Raw genomic sequence first — 14734 nt, 5'->3', positions numbered from 1 at the left:
GGTCAGGGGCTGTAGCTCAGTGGTAGAGCACTTGCTTGGCTTACAGGCAGCCTTGGGCTCAATCTCTATAACTGCAAAAAACCAAACAAACTGAAGTCATCACTATTGGTATTTCTGATGTTTAGTCAAACGCCATGACTAAGACTTATCTTACTTTCACATGATCTGAATGTACTGACCTACCCAAAATCATTCCAAACCTTCTAGAATTTATTTTCACATCCTTCTCTCCATCCTGACATACTTCAGTACACTTAGGTGCTGCAGAAGGGCTCACTGTGTCCACGTGCCACTGGGCTTGTCCATCTGATGATTTCATAATCAGAAGCAATGAGGCAGACCATGAAGGACAGATAAAGAGAACGAATGAAACTTAGGCCCCAAATCTGGCAGCTAAGTAATTGGTGCAATCTGATCTAGAATCCATTCTGCTGATTGCAGTTTGTATTGTTTTAAACAGCACTTACATTCTGTGGCTAAATTATTCCAAACAAAACCTCCCCTCATTTAAAAAGGCACTAAAAATCACTTATCAGTTTTAATCATTAAATCTCCTCCCCAAGAACAGCTTACTTAATAAAATTAAAATGCAAAAGAATTCAGGAATAAAATTTGGGTAGCTCAGGACAGAACATAAAGAAATGATACATAGGCAGCTGTTACAAAATTTCTGAAATCCAGATGTAGTTTTATCCTACTAAGAGAGAGACTATTAAATATAAAAACACAGAAAAGAAACAAATTTTGGAAAATGTAGACTTTTAATAACTGCTTTTATCACCAGGTTAAGTCATGCAGTTACAAAGTAGTTAGAAATCTGTGAAAGGGCATTATCGTTAAAAAAAAAAGAAGGAGGAGGAAAAAAGCGCTCATTCTTACACAAATATCTAGAACTTCATTGGGACACTGCTCAAAAGGCCAAAAGGCCCTGGCCAAAAAACTCCATAAACACTAGAACCTATGTTGTTTTCAGCCTGCTGTTAATGAAGCTGGGTGCAGAATGCAAAGCCTCCAGAAGGGGAGGACACACAGGTTGAGTCAGGGCCACCAGCAGTGCACAGAGCCAGCTGGACTCCAAACAGGGAGCCCAGTGGTTTTTCTTGGGACACTCTACTTGAATTATGGTTTAGTCAACACAATAATCTTCAAAAGGGAAGAACAATTAATTAACATGATAAGGAGGTTACTACATTCTTTGGACTATGTGTCATAATGGCAGTTAGCAAATTCTGATAGTTTTAACAAAAATAGCCTCCAATGTTTCTAGGTATGAAGACAGATCTCCATCAGGCTTTTTATTTCTGTTGGACAATATATGACTGATAAGCTATAAATGATATTACTTTATGTTATAAAAATACTAGCTTTTTTCATTTACTATGTTTATAGGCATTCACTGCTTGAGTCAAGGTTAGGCTTATTAAGTGATTCAAGGCAATTTTATTACAGCAGCATGTACTTATTTTATTCTATGAGAATAAAATGCATACGAGACAGCTTTTATTTTTTTTTTTTTTGCAACTTATAAAATTGAGTTATTATGCAGATGTAAAATACCAATAACTCATTTGAGGACCATGCCACCTTTCAAAAACCATATATCTAATTCTCACATGTATCAAAAGTTACAGCATGTCCCAGACCTGCCAGAGTAAAACTGAGTAACTGTTCTTGACTGCTTTCCTTGGTAACAACCCTGACAGTGTTGGGAAGAGCCCTGGAGCAAGGCAGCATAGTCAGGTGGAAGATACTTTTTATTTAAAAGCAAATTGCCTAAGTGGCTTTCTGGAATAGGTAATTTCTACTTTCACACTCATCAGATTATACACGATCCCCTAAACTTAATTTCTTTCTTCTTAAGGGGTTGAATCAAATTGACTTGTTTAGAACAGTGTCCATTGTTTAATGAGTCATGAGAGAAAGATTTCTGCAGTTACATGTAAACTTGTGATAGGTCAGCAGAAGTTACAGAGGGTGGTGAGGAAGTTAACCATGATCCATTTATGTGAAGGTCACGCCAGCTTCATTGTATACTTTGAAGACTTTCTCAATGGCATTGACATACGCAGCTGTTCTCAGGTCCAAGCCCAGGTTATATTTCATGGCTGTACGCATAATTTGCTGAAATGAAGGAGAAAAGGCAGTGAAAACCACCTGAGTCAAGCAGTTTGGGCCATGAACACAAAAGACATGTGACAGCCCCACAGTGGGATCTGGGCAGCCAAAGACAAATTATGCCATCAATACAACAACCTCTAGGCAGGAAGGACTAATTCTCTGGAATTATTATCAACAATTACTGTCTTGGCAGTAATAAAAAGCCATTCTCAGAATTGCAGATGCAAATGCCTCTCTGCCCATAAGACACTGTTAAGTTGTGTATATCATATACTTTTTAATTGTTTCGAAAAACCTAAATGAGGTGATGAAAATGTTCTAGAATTTCATAGTAGTAATGGCAACACAACTATGTGAATATCCTGCTGAACTATATACTTTAAACAGATGAATTTATAGCATTTTAGCTATATCACAACAAAAACAATTCTAAGAGCACCACCTTCTTTATCAGTATGTTTTTTTTTTTGGGGGGGGGGAGGGGAGGGGGGTGGTGTGGTGCCAGGGATTGAACTCAGGGGCATTTGGCCACTGAGCCCACATCCCCAGCCATATTTTATATTTTATTTAGAGACAGGGTTCTCACTGAGTTGCTTAGCATCTCGCTTTTGCTGATTCTGGCTTTGAACTCTCAATCCTCCTGCCTCAGCCACCACACCTAGCTTCATCAGTGTTTTTTATGTTGTTTCAACTTGGAAATTCAAGTGAATAGAATCTGAGCTTAAGAAGAAACTAGGAAAACGGATTCAAACTGTGTTTAAGGCCTTGCTTGAAACAAGGATCAAGTAGTCAAAAAAACTCTTAAACCAAATTTTATAGAAAGGTAGCTTCCTACAGCTGAAATATAGTGAAACCTGAGCTGTATTCCAGTTTGGCCCCACTACTCAACATGTAGCTAATTACTGCCAATCACTCCCTCCTATCTCTCAGTATTATTATTTTCAGAGTTTGGTAAACACTAAAGATTGACAACACTACTCATTGTTTGAGAAAAAAAAAAAAAGGCATTTGTTTTTTGCTGCACACAAATGAGGACAGACTCCTATTTTCTATCATTACATATATAATTTGGCCACTGAGATGATATGGTTGAGCTATGTATGATTCCTGTCACTAACAGAAAGTCAGCATCAATTCACGTACCCTGGCTGAACGCTCCATGGTGTAGGCTAAGCCAGAATGCACAATGTCTTTCTCTGATGCACCCTGTAGGAAAAAAAGAACACAAATTTAACAAAATCACATGAAGAAGTATTTTGTGACTCCAGAAAAGTACAAAGGATTCTTAAGTTAATGTACAGACAGAACTGTTTTGTTTTTTAGCAAAGATACATGTAATTTCTGTACACTATCAAGGAACAATATGTTTTTGTTTTTCCTTTGGTTTGTGGTACTGGGGATGAAACCCAATGCCTGACATGTTAGGAAAGGGGTCTACCACTAAGTAACATCTGTAACCCAAGGTACAATATCTTTTTTTGGAGTGGTGCTGGGGATTGAACTCAGGGGTGCTTTACCATTGAGCTACATCCCCAACTTTTAATTTTGATAGGATCTTGCAATAAGTTGCCAAGGCTAGCCTGGAACTTGTGATCCTCCTCCCTTACTCTCCAAAATTGTTGTGATTATAGGTATGTGCCACCACACCTAGCAGAAGATAAAGTATCTTGATACTGATGCAGTTGCATTTTAACCAGAAGAAAATCTGGTTAAAGCCAACAGCAGCTCTGGAGTAGAACCCTGCTTGTGTATTCAGTAATACCACCAACTTTAAGGCTGGATGATCTTAGCAGCTCTTTAATTTTACTTAGGAAAAAACCCAGGACCAAAGGTTGGGCAAGGTTATCAATAGCTATTTTAAGACTGGGAATGACCCAGGGCTTCCCATTATCAAGTCAGCTTATCTCTGTCCTTTGTCAGTTATCTATCACTATTCTTCCTCATGTACCATACATAGTCATAGAATATACATTCATGACCTGTCAGAAAGAAAACAAAGTGCATTAATAAAAAAAGTTATCTTTGCTGGATACCATCCAATTAATACTGTATTCATTTAAGAAAGTATATTTCTAAAACATATGTATTAATAAGGAAACATATGGCTGGGCACAGTGGTACACACCTGTAATCCCAGCAACTCAGGAGGCTGAGGCAGAACTGCAAGTTTAAAGCCAGTCACAGAAACTTAGTAAAGCCCTAAGACACTTAGTGAGATTCTGACTCAAAATATAAAAAAAGCTGGGGAAGTGACTCTGTGTTTAAACACTGGTGGGTTCAATCCACACTATCAAAAACAAATGGACACAGTAGAGAACAAAACAATCAAAATTCTCTGTTCTCATGGAGTCTATATCTTAGTGGGGGTGGTGGTGAAATGATGTGTGAACTTGAAATCATGCGGCCAAACAGGTGCCCAGTGTTTTTAGAAGTGGTTCAGGGGCTGAGGGCATCTAGTATTAAAAGGGCAGAGAGAGGAAGAGTACCAGCAAAAAGCAACGAAAAGGAATGGCTAGTGAGGTAGAAAGAAAACAGTCTCAGGCAGCATCCTTAACAGTGAAAAGAATGGCTGATTAAGTCAAGATGAGGACCGAAAAGTGACCACTGGACTGGGCATTGCTATGTCATTGGTTCTCTTGAAAAGAACAGTTTTGGTAGAGTAGGTTCAAGTACAGAAGAACTGAAGATGGAGTATATATAACTCTTTTAAGGAGGCTTTGTGTATGGGAAATAAAATTGGCAATAACTGAAGAAATAGGATTAAGATGTACCTTTTTCAAGCAGTACTTGGTATACTGAGAGAATGACAGTAGAGGGAAAACTGATGATGCAGGAGAGAGGACAAGACTTGTTAAGTGTAGTATATCTGAGAGGCTGTGGGACAAGCTATGCAATATTCTGTGCAAGAGCTGGGTGTAAATGGAAGCATACAGAATTAATCTACCACCTTAGGGAAAATGGCACAGGAAAGGGTAGACACCAAAAGTTGACTGGGTGTGCAAGTTCTCTGCCTGCTTCAACTTTCTTTGATTAGATACCAGCTCAGGAGCTGTAATGTAGGTAAGAAGAGGAGAAAATGATACACGATTCAGGGGAGGAAAAGAATGAATGCAATAGGGAAAAGTAATGAGACTGGTTAGTCAACAGAGCCTCCAGCTACATGGGCATAAGAATGGAAAAAGGAGAGCTGGGATTTTATCAGTGGTTGTTTAATTGTTCACAAGAAATGAATATGATAAAGCAAAACAAGACCAAGGAGTACTACTGTAATGACGGATTGTGGGCCTTTCATTAGATAGAAGAGAAAATTAGGGGGTGTGGATGAGAGACAGTGAAAAGATGGTAGGGTTAATAGTTATTTTAAGCCTGGAAGGGCTAAAGGGCTGGGGAGGGGAAATACAATGGACAGAGTTGGGGAAAAATAAGACTTCCTGAAATAACAAACTCAGCAAAGAGTGAGAAATAACAAAGTTAAACTTAGCAGCACTAAAACCATTTAAAAAGTAGGAAGCCAGGTGTGGTGGTGCTGCATGCCTATAATCCCAGCGATTTGGGAGCTGAGGCAGGAGGGCCACAAGTTCAAGGCCGGCCTTAGAAATTTAGAGACCTTGTCTCAAAATAAAAAATAAAAAGAGCTGGAGGTATGGTTAAGTAGCTCTAGGCTCAAGCCACAGTACCTGTCCCCACTAAAAAAATCCCAAAAATGTGTTAAAAAGGTCACTCACAACCAGATAATTGTTCTCTTTCTGTGCCCCTCCTGAGGCACAATCTGAGTGATCACCGCATGCCAGGCATGTATCAGACACATGCCAGGTAAGGGGATTAATTGGAGAAGTGAGCCCTTCAAGAGGCCCTCCAATGTGCTGCAAGTCACTCTGGCAGGGATAATCTTTTTTGGGTCATTAATGAGTATTTGGTCAATTTTGGTGAGAGTCTCTTCTTACCAAGTTCCCAGACTGGACCAATAGGCAGTTTATGCTGTTTTTGTTAATAGTGAGGGTTAAACTTTTATTTAAGTGTACGTACAGGACTTTGTTGTATGTCTGCTGTCATGTAGTGGTAAAGAAATTCTCTTTGCAGTATGTTACACTATTAAGTCAACATCTGGTTAATATGAAATACCTTTTCTAATCTGTTTTATCTCTTGTGTCCACTTAGCTATTTCAAATTTTCATATAGTCCAGTCTAATGTTTATTTTTAAATTCTGTTTCTTTGAAGCTTAGAAAAATTAAAATAGATAGCAATCATTCATGATTATGTTGAATCACTGTAAAGTCACTTATATTGCAAAAAGTAACAAAAGCAGAAGAGCAATTAATTATTTAAGGTTGATATTAGTAACAAGGATTCTTCATTTTTATAACAGAATGGAAGAAGATACAAAACACACAAAAAGCGTACAATTACTAACATGTTGACCACCACCTGTCAACTCCAGTCAACCTGCTGTATGGAGGTCAGGATAGGGAACATATGTGCTACTTTGGTGCTACCACACTCACCGATATCCTGTCCTGGAACTCTGCGGTGGGTACAATAGGAATTGTTCCACCATGCTTTCCAAATTTTCTTTCTAAGCTCTCTTGAACAGACACTATAAAAAAGCAAGAGATCAAAATAAAATATTGCTAGTAGGGCAGAAAAACAAACAACAACAAAAACCTCAAAACCTCCATAAATAGCCCCAAACTATATCTGTAGTTTTTCAAAACAGTTTTAGAAATCTTCAATGCTAAAGAGATATAAAAGAGTTAATTTCTAAAAACTCAGTCAAAAAGGAATAGAAAACTTTGCCAAATCCCTATGTAAATGTGAATTTAGGTCACTTCTCTGTTTCCATAACACCCATTACCAGGGTTTTTCGTTGGCTCTATTAAAAAGAAAATGCTGAGCAAAAAAGAAAAGGAAATAGAAGAACACTTCACCCAGATTCTCAGAGTGGCTGCTCAGTTGGAGGTCTTGGTCTCATTTCAGCCTGATGAGAAATTCTACTCTTAACTGTGTAGCTTACTCTCATCAGAACAAGTATTCTCATCAGAACACTCAAAAAAATTCGACACTAGATAGGCCTTTACTAAGAGCAACCAGAGACAGAAATGGATGAGTATCAAACAATGGAGCTCATATAATTTAAGATACTACTTTTTATAACATTGTTAACTTGTGGATTATGTTCTGGAAATATAAAATCATAGAATAAAAATTTGAGGGCTGGGGATGTGGCTCAAGTGGTAGCGCACTCGCCTAGCATGCGTGAGACACTGGGTTCAAGTCTCAGCACCACATAAAAATAAAATAATGATATTGTGTCCACCTAAAAATTAAAAACTAAATATTAAAAAAAAATTTTAAATATAAATACATTTAAGAGTCAATTCATTGAATGCCCAAAGAAATTGGTATTTTGGTCTAATCCTTAAGAGAGAAATAAATAAGAGTTTTCTACTCTGAGATGGAAGTCTCTAAGATTACCAAAGGGAAAAGACCTCCTGAGTGTATGTATGCTTTCTCCAGCCTTTTGGCTGGTCAAAAGGGTTATTTTTTTTGGAGAATGATATTATAGGGACTCACTGAGCAAGTGGTAGTTAGAATCCCTTTCATATTTGAAGGTTAATCGGCCATAGCTGACATGATTCAGATTCTTCAGCCACTCAAAGTAAGATACTGTCACTCCGCCAGCATTTAAGTAGAGATCCTATACATAAAATGTGACAGGAAGACAGCAAAGAAATTAAAAGATGATGACTTTAGCAAAAGCTTAAAATGAACATAAGAACTCAATTTTAATACCTAGGTGGACGAAGGTTTAAACTTCCCAATTATATTTTCGATAGTATCAGCAATTTCATAATTTAATAAACTCCCCTTCAAAATTCAACTAGGATTTTTTTCATTTAGGAAAATCTTTTTTGGGTCATTAATGAATATTTGGTCAATTTTGGTGAGACTAGACCAACAGGCAGTTTACCAGGAGATTAGCATTCCTACTACCTAAAAGCAGCCTATTTTAGTTAAATGTTTTCAGCAAAGAGCGCTCTTCAAAATATACCCCAGACCTGAGCATATGTTCCTCATAAGAGCTTTCTAAATAAAGCAGGAAGGAACACTTGAAATGTATTAAGTTAGGAATTATATAGAAGATCTTAAGGGTTTAAATTGAAATAATATATCATATACAATATAAAATTAGTTATGCCGCTGCCTCCATTTTCTTAAAAGTAACATAAAGACAAAAAATTCACCAGCTGAGGAGACGAGTAAGTCTTCTCTTTTCCCCTAATTCTTAGCAAAAAGCAACTGTAATTCCTAGTATGCATAAATCTGGATGAACACAGATGACTTACTGGAATAACCATGATGTTCCTCTCCAGGAAAATCTTATCAGCTTCTGGAGTGGTTGGTCCATTGGCACCTTCAGCAATGATCTGCAAGAGAGTCAGGAACACATATATGGCTAGGGATTACAGATATGCACATATGGATAAGAGAACTGAATGGAAGATTATAATTTTTTTGGTACCAACAACTGAACCCAGGGGAGCTTAACTATTGGACCATACACCCTCAGCCTGTTTTTTTTTTGTATTTTATTTAGAGACAGGGTCTCACTGAGTTGCTAAGTGCCTTGTCAAGTTGCTGAGGCTGGCTCTGAACTCACAATCCTCCCGCCTCAGCCTCCTGAGTACTGGGATTACAGGATGAGCCACTGAGCACAGAAGATTATAACTTTAGTTAAATTATCAACTGGTATGTGCCGGAGGTACATGACTGTAATCCCAGTTACTCTAGAGGCTACGGCAGGAGGATCACAAGTTTGAGGCCAGCATTGGCAACCAAGTGAGACTCTGTTTCAAAATAAAAATAAATAAAAAGATATTGTGTCCATCTACAACTAAAAAATATTAAAACAAACAAACAAACAAACAAAAAAACGGGCTGTGAAGTAGCTTAGTAATATAGTGCTTGCTTAGAATGGCATGAGGCCCTGGGTTCACTCCCTAATACTGCAAAAATAAATAAATGAATAATACAGGTTATTTTGCTCTACAAAGTGCATCTTTGTAGAGCATGAGGAAGGTATCTTTCATTTCATCTTTTCTATTTCCGTAGTTTTTTAAAACTACACTTGGGTGATGGTTACATAATTCTATAAATATGCTAAAAGATATTAAATTATATCCTTTAAATGTGAAATTTATGAGACATAAATTATATGCAATAAAGTTAAAGAGTGGGGGAACCCAATAATAATCTGACAAAATTTTTTATGACCTCGTTAATATCATCTCACATTTATAAAGCTGATTCTGATTTCTATAATGCTTTTACCTTGGCTTTCACTCTGGGTGCATTGGATTTGGTCAACTGCTTCTCACTGGCAGCAGGGATCAGTATGTCACAGTCAGCCTCCAAGATGCTTCCTTCATAGACCTTTGCTTTGGGGAAGCCCAGAATTGATCCATGTTGCTGTAATTGATTGAAAATCACAGAATGAATAGCTGCATCATAGTTTAAATGTTTATACTGAGTGCCTCACAAACATGAAAATTTAAGGACTTTGAACTACATTAAAAAAAAAAGCAATATATTTAAATAATATTTCTTTTAACTTCATAGGGTTCAAAGTAGTAAAACTGTTCAGATTACCAGTTTGAAATCTTCCAGTTCCTTTGGGTCAATACCATCTGGATTCCATATACTCCCATCAGATTCACCAACACCAACACATTTAGCACCAAAACGATGTAAATACCTCATAGAGTGCAGGCCCACGTTACCAAACCCCTATGGAGAACAATCACACACAACCCCCAAATTAAAGTCTTGGTACAGATAGTAGGAGTCTTAATCCATGTATATTTATATTCTCTCTGTGCTAGGTGAGCACTCTACCGCTGAGCCATAACCCCAGCCCCTGTATCTATATTCTTAATTATCCTAACTCACATATAGGGAAAGTTTCAAATTCCTTTTGCCAGAAAAACCAACATACTAAATGACTTCTCTTAAACAATAAATCTCCATGTTTAAGAATCTGGGTCAATACCATCTTATGATGGAACCCAACCCTTTATTGTCGGTGAGAGTAAGTCCTGAAGAGGTTTAGTTAGATGCAAGATTCTTGGCTTATAAAGAAATGGTAACAATGCCAACCATACCAGTGTGGTCAGACCTGAATGACCTGAGGTCCTATGGTCATATTAATGTATGTCATTAGTGTAGAGGAATATAAACTCTAAAGTAATGTTCAACATAATTTAATTTCCCTAGATAAAATAAATGTTACCATATCATACAAGTCTGGGGCAATGTGCAAACTTTTCTGCATACTCATATTTAGAAAATTATGAGGCATTTTCCTTTTTTGGATACAATTTCAGGTTCAAATAAGGTCCAAAAGAAGTTGATTATTGTCTTATATATATCTGAGAGATATTAAATCAGTTCTAGTCACATGAATCAACATTCAAAAGAGGATGCATTACTTTTCTGAAAGCAACACTCTAAAACCCAGCAGATTCAAAATAATAAAAATTTAAAGTTGTAAATCTACAAACATTAAAAATGTATTGTAGGGCTGGGGCTGTGGCACTTGCTTATCATGTGTGAGGTACTGGGTTTGATCCTCAGCACCACGCAAGAAGATAAATAAAGATATTGTGTCCAAAAACAAAACAAAGCCAAACCACATATTGTTCAGTTATAAAGAAAATTAATTTTTTTAAAAAACCTGAACCACAAATGTTTTATCTCCAAATCCTGGTGTCATTCCTAAAATGCTCATGTAAGAAGCTTCATTGATGAAGTTTTCAATTCCATGGAAAAGACCACGGCCAGTAGCAGAAATGCGTCCATGGATGCCTCCTTGACTGATGGGTTTACCAGTAACACAGGCATGTGCATTAATATCCTGCAAAAGGAGACAAAATAATGAAACAATGTATCCTAATTTCTATGATGAATCAATATAATGAATATAAGTCAAAGCACATTCTCATCTAACTAAAAATATTCTCATTAGAAGTGTGTGTGCCAAGCATGTGTGTATTGAGAGTGAATGTATTTAAGGTATACTGTGACCAATAGGAAAAAACCTCACTTTTACTTTCTGTTGCTAGAAAATGTAATAAATAATATTTCCTACTGGGAGAAACAGTTCAGAAATTTAGCATCAGTCTCTATATTTATGAGACTGTTCAGCTTAAAGCTATTATTCCTTTAAATCCTAAGTCAGAGTATGCATCCCGTCTACCACAATCTACCACAAGACTTGCATATGTCACCAAAACAGTCTGAGACAGAAAGAGACACTGTAATTTTCTTGCTGGGAAGACTCAATTTTTAAAATAGGAATATGGAGGCAAGATACAGTGGTGCATGCCCAGAATATCCCACCCCTTTTTAAGTAGTACTTGGGATCCTAGGGGTGTTATATCACTAGGCTACATCATCATTTTTATTTATTTATTTTGTACTGGGAATTGAACCCAAGGGTGTTTTACCACTGAGCCACATCCCTACCCAGTACTTTTTACTTTTATTATTTTGAGACAGGGTCTTGCTAAATTGCTTAGGGCCTTAACAAGTTGCTGAGGCTAGTTTTGAACTCCCAGCCTTTGAAGTTGTTGCTGGGATTATAGGTGTGTCCCACCATGCCCAGCTCCTTTTTATCTTTCATTTTGAGATGGGGGTCTAACTAACTTGCTGAGCTAGCAGTGAATTTGTAAACCTCCAGGTTGCTGGGATTACAGATGTGTACCACAGTTCCTGGCTTGCAAAGCACCTTTGGTAGCAGTGCTAGCTCTTTAAGTATAGAGGGGATTAATGATTTTTATCACCCCACTTTATACCCTTCTTCTTCTTCTTCTTTTGGTACTGGGTATCTAACTAGGGGCACTTTACCACTGAGCTACATCCCCAGCCCTTTTTTTTTGAGATAGGGTCTCACTAAATTGTTATGGCTGGCCTCAAACTTTCGATCCTCCTGTCTCAGTCTCCCGAGTCACTAGGATTATAGGTATATGCGACCATGCTTGGCTTTCTCCCCTCTTTGAATTAAGGATGTGTATGTATTTTTGTTGAGAAACAAGCATAACTAGAAAAAAGGGGTTTGGAAGGGCTTCCCTCCCAAGGTATCAGATATACTACTATGAAATGACAACCACAACACTGTGGAACAGATACACTGATCAGAGAAACAGGAGAAATGAGATGCACTCTGATTATATACAGGAAAGAAACAAAAAATGAAGGGAGAACTTTAAATCAAAGGTCAAAGCATGATTTGCTAAGGCAATTTGCCACCATGTGAACAAGATGAGATGCCTTAATTCATTTCATCTTCCTATCCCCAATACTGTGTTGTAGCTGAGTTAAAAATTGATCTGTTTTTTATCCATATTGTTTAAATATTTTCACAGAGAGAACTTAGAATTGCATTTCTTGTATAATTATCAACAACAAAAAGAAAGCAAGTTAAAAAAAAAAAAGCAGTCTAATAAAGCACTACAGAATTAGAGGTTTTCCCACAGTTTTCTTTCATGAATAATTAACATTATGAAAACAGAACTGCAAATCTGGTGCCAAACAGCTTCTAAACAGTGAAAATGCAAATGCTGAAACTGAAGGAAATACTGTCTGAGGTCAGGCCTAGTGCCAACTGCCAGGCTCCCCAGCATACCTAATGGTCCTGCAGCCCAGGGCAAAGAATATGGGAAATGTTCTCCCCCAACATGGCACTGCCAGATGGGGCCGGACAGAAGATTTCCTGTTCACATCTGGAAACAAGTTAACAAAAACTATGGCTTCCTCACCTAGCCTGGGTTTTGGAACACAACATTTACCAGTATAGTCCAAGGCTTAGCTGGCAATGCCTCATAAAATTTGCTTTTGCTGCTACCTCTATGGAAAGAGCTATGAATAATGGTATCCTGCCTACTAGTTTGTGCTATTCTGTGGAGTGTCCTGCTCAAAATAAACAAGAGATCATACTCACAGCTCATTAACAGGTGACATAGGGAAAAGTGTCCCTTTTGGGAATGGCAGTCCAAACCAAAAGTATCTAATCTGCTTCTGTTTATTTTCAGAGATGTATATATAATTAATATGATGTAATACTTACTTTTATGCCCAGTTAGAGCTGAGGACTGTTCTAAGTACATTAACTCTACACTCCTTTTCTCCAAGGCCTGTTTTACTTCTAGGGTCCTTGAATGACACCCTCTCTGCTGCCTTTATTCCCTTGCTCTATCTACTATTATGGGTTTATTTTGCATGGTTTGTCTCTTGCACCAATCAATGTCTATAACCAATAAACACAGACAACAACATAAACCCTTTTATTAGTCAGTAGTCACTTTTCATGCTGTCTTCTCTTGTGCCATTTTTCTTAGGTGGAGGCCATATGTCATGCCCTACTTCCCTCTCTTCACAATCCCATGGGATCTACGCCCTTTCTATTAGTTTCCTGTCCTTAACTATCCCATCTCCTCTGCATATTGAGATAGGCTTCAGTGTACCCTCAGCTGTGCCATAAACTTGTTCATAATTAGATCTTCATCACTTCCCTGTTTTCAGGACAAAGACCTGATAGTTTCATATTAGGCAGTAACCTGGCCCAATCTCCTCTATTGGCCTTTTGTATCCCCTTCTTCCCTTTCTCAACTCTGGTTACAACAGCTGCCCACAGCCTCTCAAGTTCCCTTCTCTTCTTCACTTCATTCAAATGCTGACTTCTGCCCCAAGCACTTGCCCCACCCCTTTCCCTAGATGCATAGGCAAGAAGGCTTCATCTCCAAGGATGCCTTTACTGACCTTACCTCCAAAGGCTTGCTCTGTCCCCTTTATTTCCACAGCTTTGAAAGGTGATAAACACCTGACCTGCATTTAGCTGTGCTTGCAGGATAGAATGTTTTTTAAAAAATCTACTTTTCTTCCTGATCCTTATGTGTCTGTTTTTCAAGGTTCTAGGGCTTTCAGGGACAGGAGTTGTCCTTTCCTCTTCTGTTCTATTCAGTGGCTCTCTTTCTTTCAGTCCCCACAGTTGTATCTCCTTGATATCAACTCAAACTCATCCCCTTCCTTGATCCCACATATATAGTCTAGGCTCACTGAGTCTTTCTCTGTGGAATCCATTATGTGCCTAGACCAATGGCTCCTAGACTATGTTGACAGGTGCTGGTACCATGTAGGAAGTTATTCTTCCTTAAGAAAGGGTTGCAGCAAAGTCTTACCACTGAATATTAAGTAAAACCAACAATGGACTTGGTATTTTTGTTGTAGTTCACTTACTTTACTTGTATATTCTACTACCTTTATAAATATGCCTTATTTCAATTTCCCCAAATCTCTAGATGTTCAAGTTAAACACACTTTCAAGTCTGGTCCAGATATCTCTTCCAGAAAGCCTATTTTGAGAATTCATAATTCTTTTCCCTGTATTACACTATTTCCATACTTTATCTGATTATGTGTCTTAGCTCTTCTTTAAGCTTATGTGTCTTAGCTCCTCTTTAAATGAAAGCTCTTCGACACAGAATGCTTCTTTATGTACCTTTTAGTCTCAGCAAAATGTGCTGACCTGGTTGGAGAGGGTCCTGCCCACTGTGTAGTACA

The 14734-nt window shown here is 37.8% G+C and overlaps 1 protein-coding gene across 1 annotated transcript in view; it reads right to left on the bottom strand.

Moving 5' to 3' along the window:
- Positions 1 to 742: 742 nt before the first annotated feature.
- Glud1 (glutamate dehydrogenase 1) overlaps positions 743 to 14734 on the bottom strand; it is a 36995-nt gene continuing 23003 nt past the window's right edge. Inside the window, exons 6-13 of the mRNA XM_027939885.2 lie at positions 10851 to 11030; positions 9767 to 9904; positions 9449 to 9586; positions 8464 to 8544; positions 7691 to 7814; positions 6622 to 6713; positions 3262 to 3324; positions 743 to 2121 (exon numbers count right to left, since the gene is read on the bottom strand). Coding sequence (XP_027795686.1) covers positions 2002 to 2121; positions 3262 to 3324; positions 6622 to 6713; positions 7691 to 7814; positions 8464 to 8544; positions 9449 to 9586; positions 9767 to 9904; positions 10851 to 11030 — 936 coding nt within the window. The 3' untranslated portion in view covers positions 743 to 2001. The remainder of the gene's footprint in view (positions 2122 to 3261; positions 3325 to 6621; positions 6714 to 7690; positions 7815 to 8463; positions 8545 to 9448; positions 9587 to 9766; positions 9905 to 10850; positions 11031 to 14734) is intronic.

The sequence above is a fragment of the Marmota flaviventris genome, chromosome 4 (genome assembly GCF_047511675.1).
Source record: "Marmota flaviventris isolate mMarFla1 chromosome 4, mMarFla1.hap1, whole genome shotgun sequence".
NCBI classification, from domain to species: Eukaryota; Metazoa; Chordata; class Mammalia; order Rodentia; family Sciuridae; genus Marmota; species Marmota flaviventris.
Note: the sequence above shows the minus strand (reverse complement) of the source record. Positions and strands in the feature narration are given on the sequence as shown.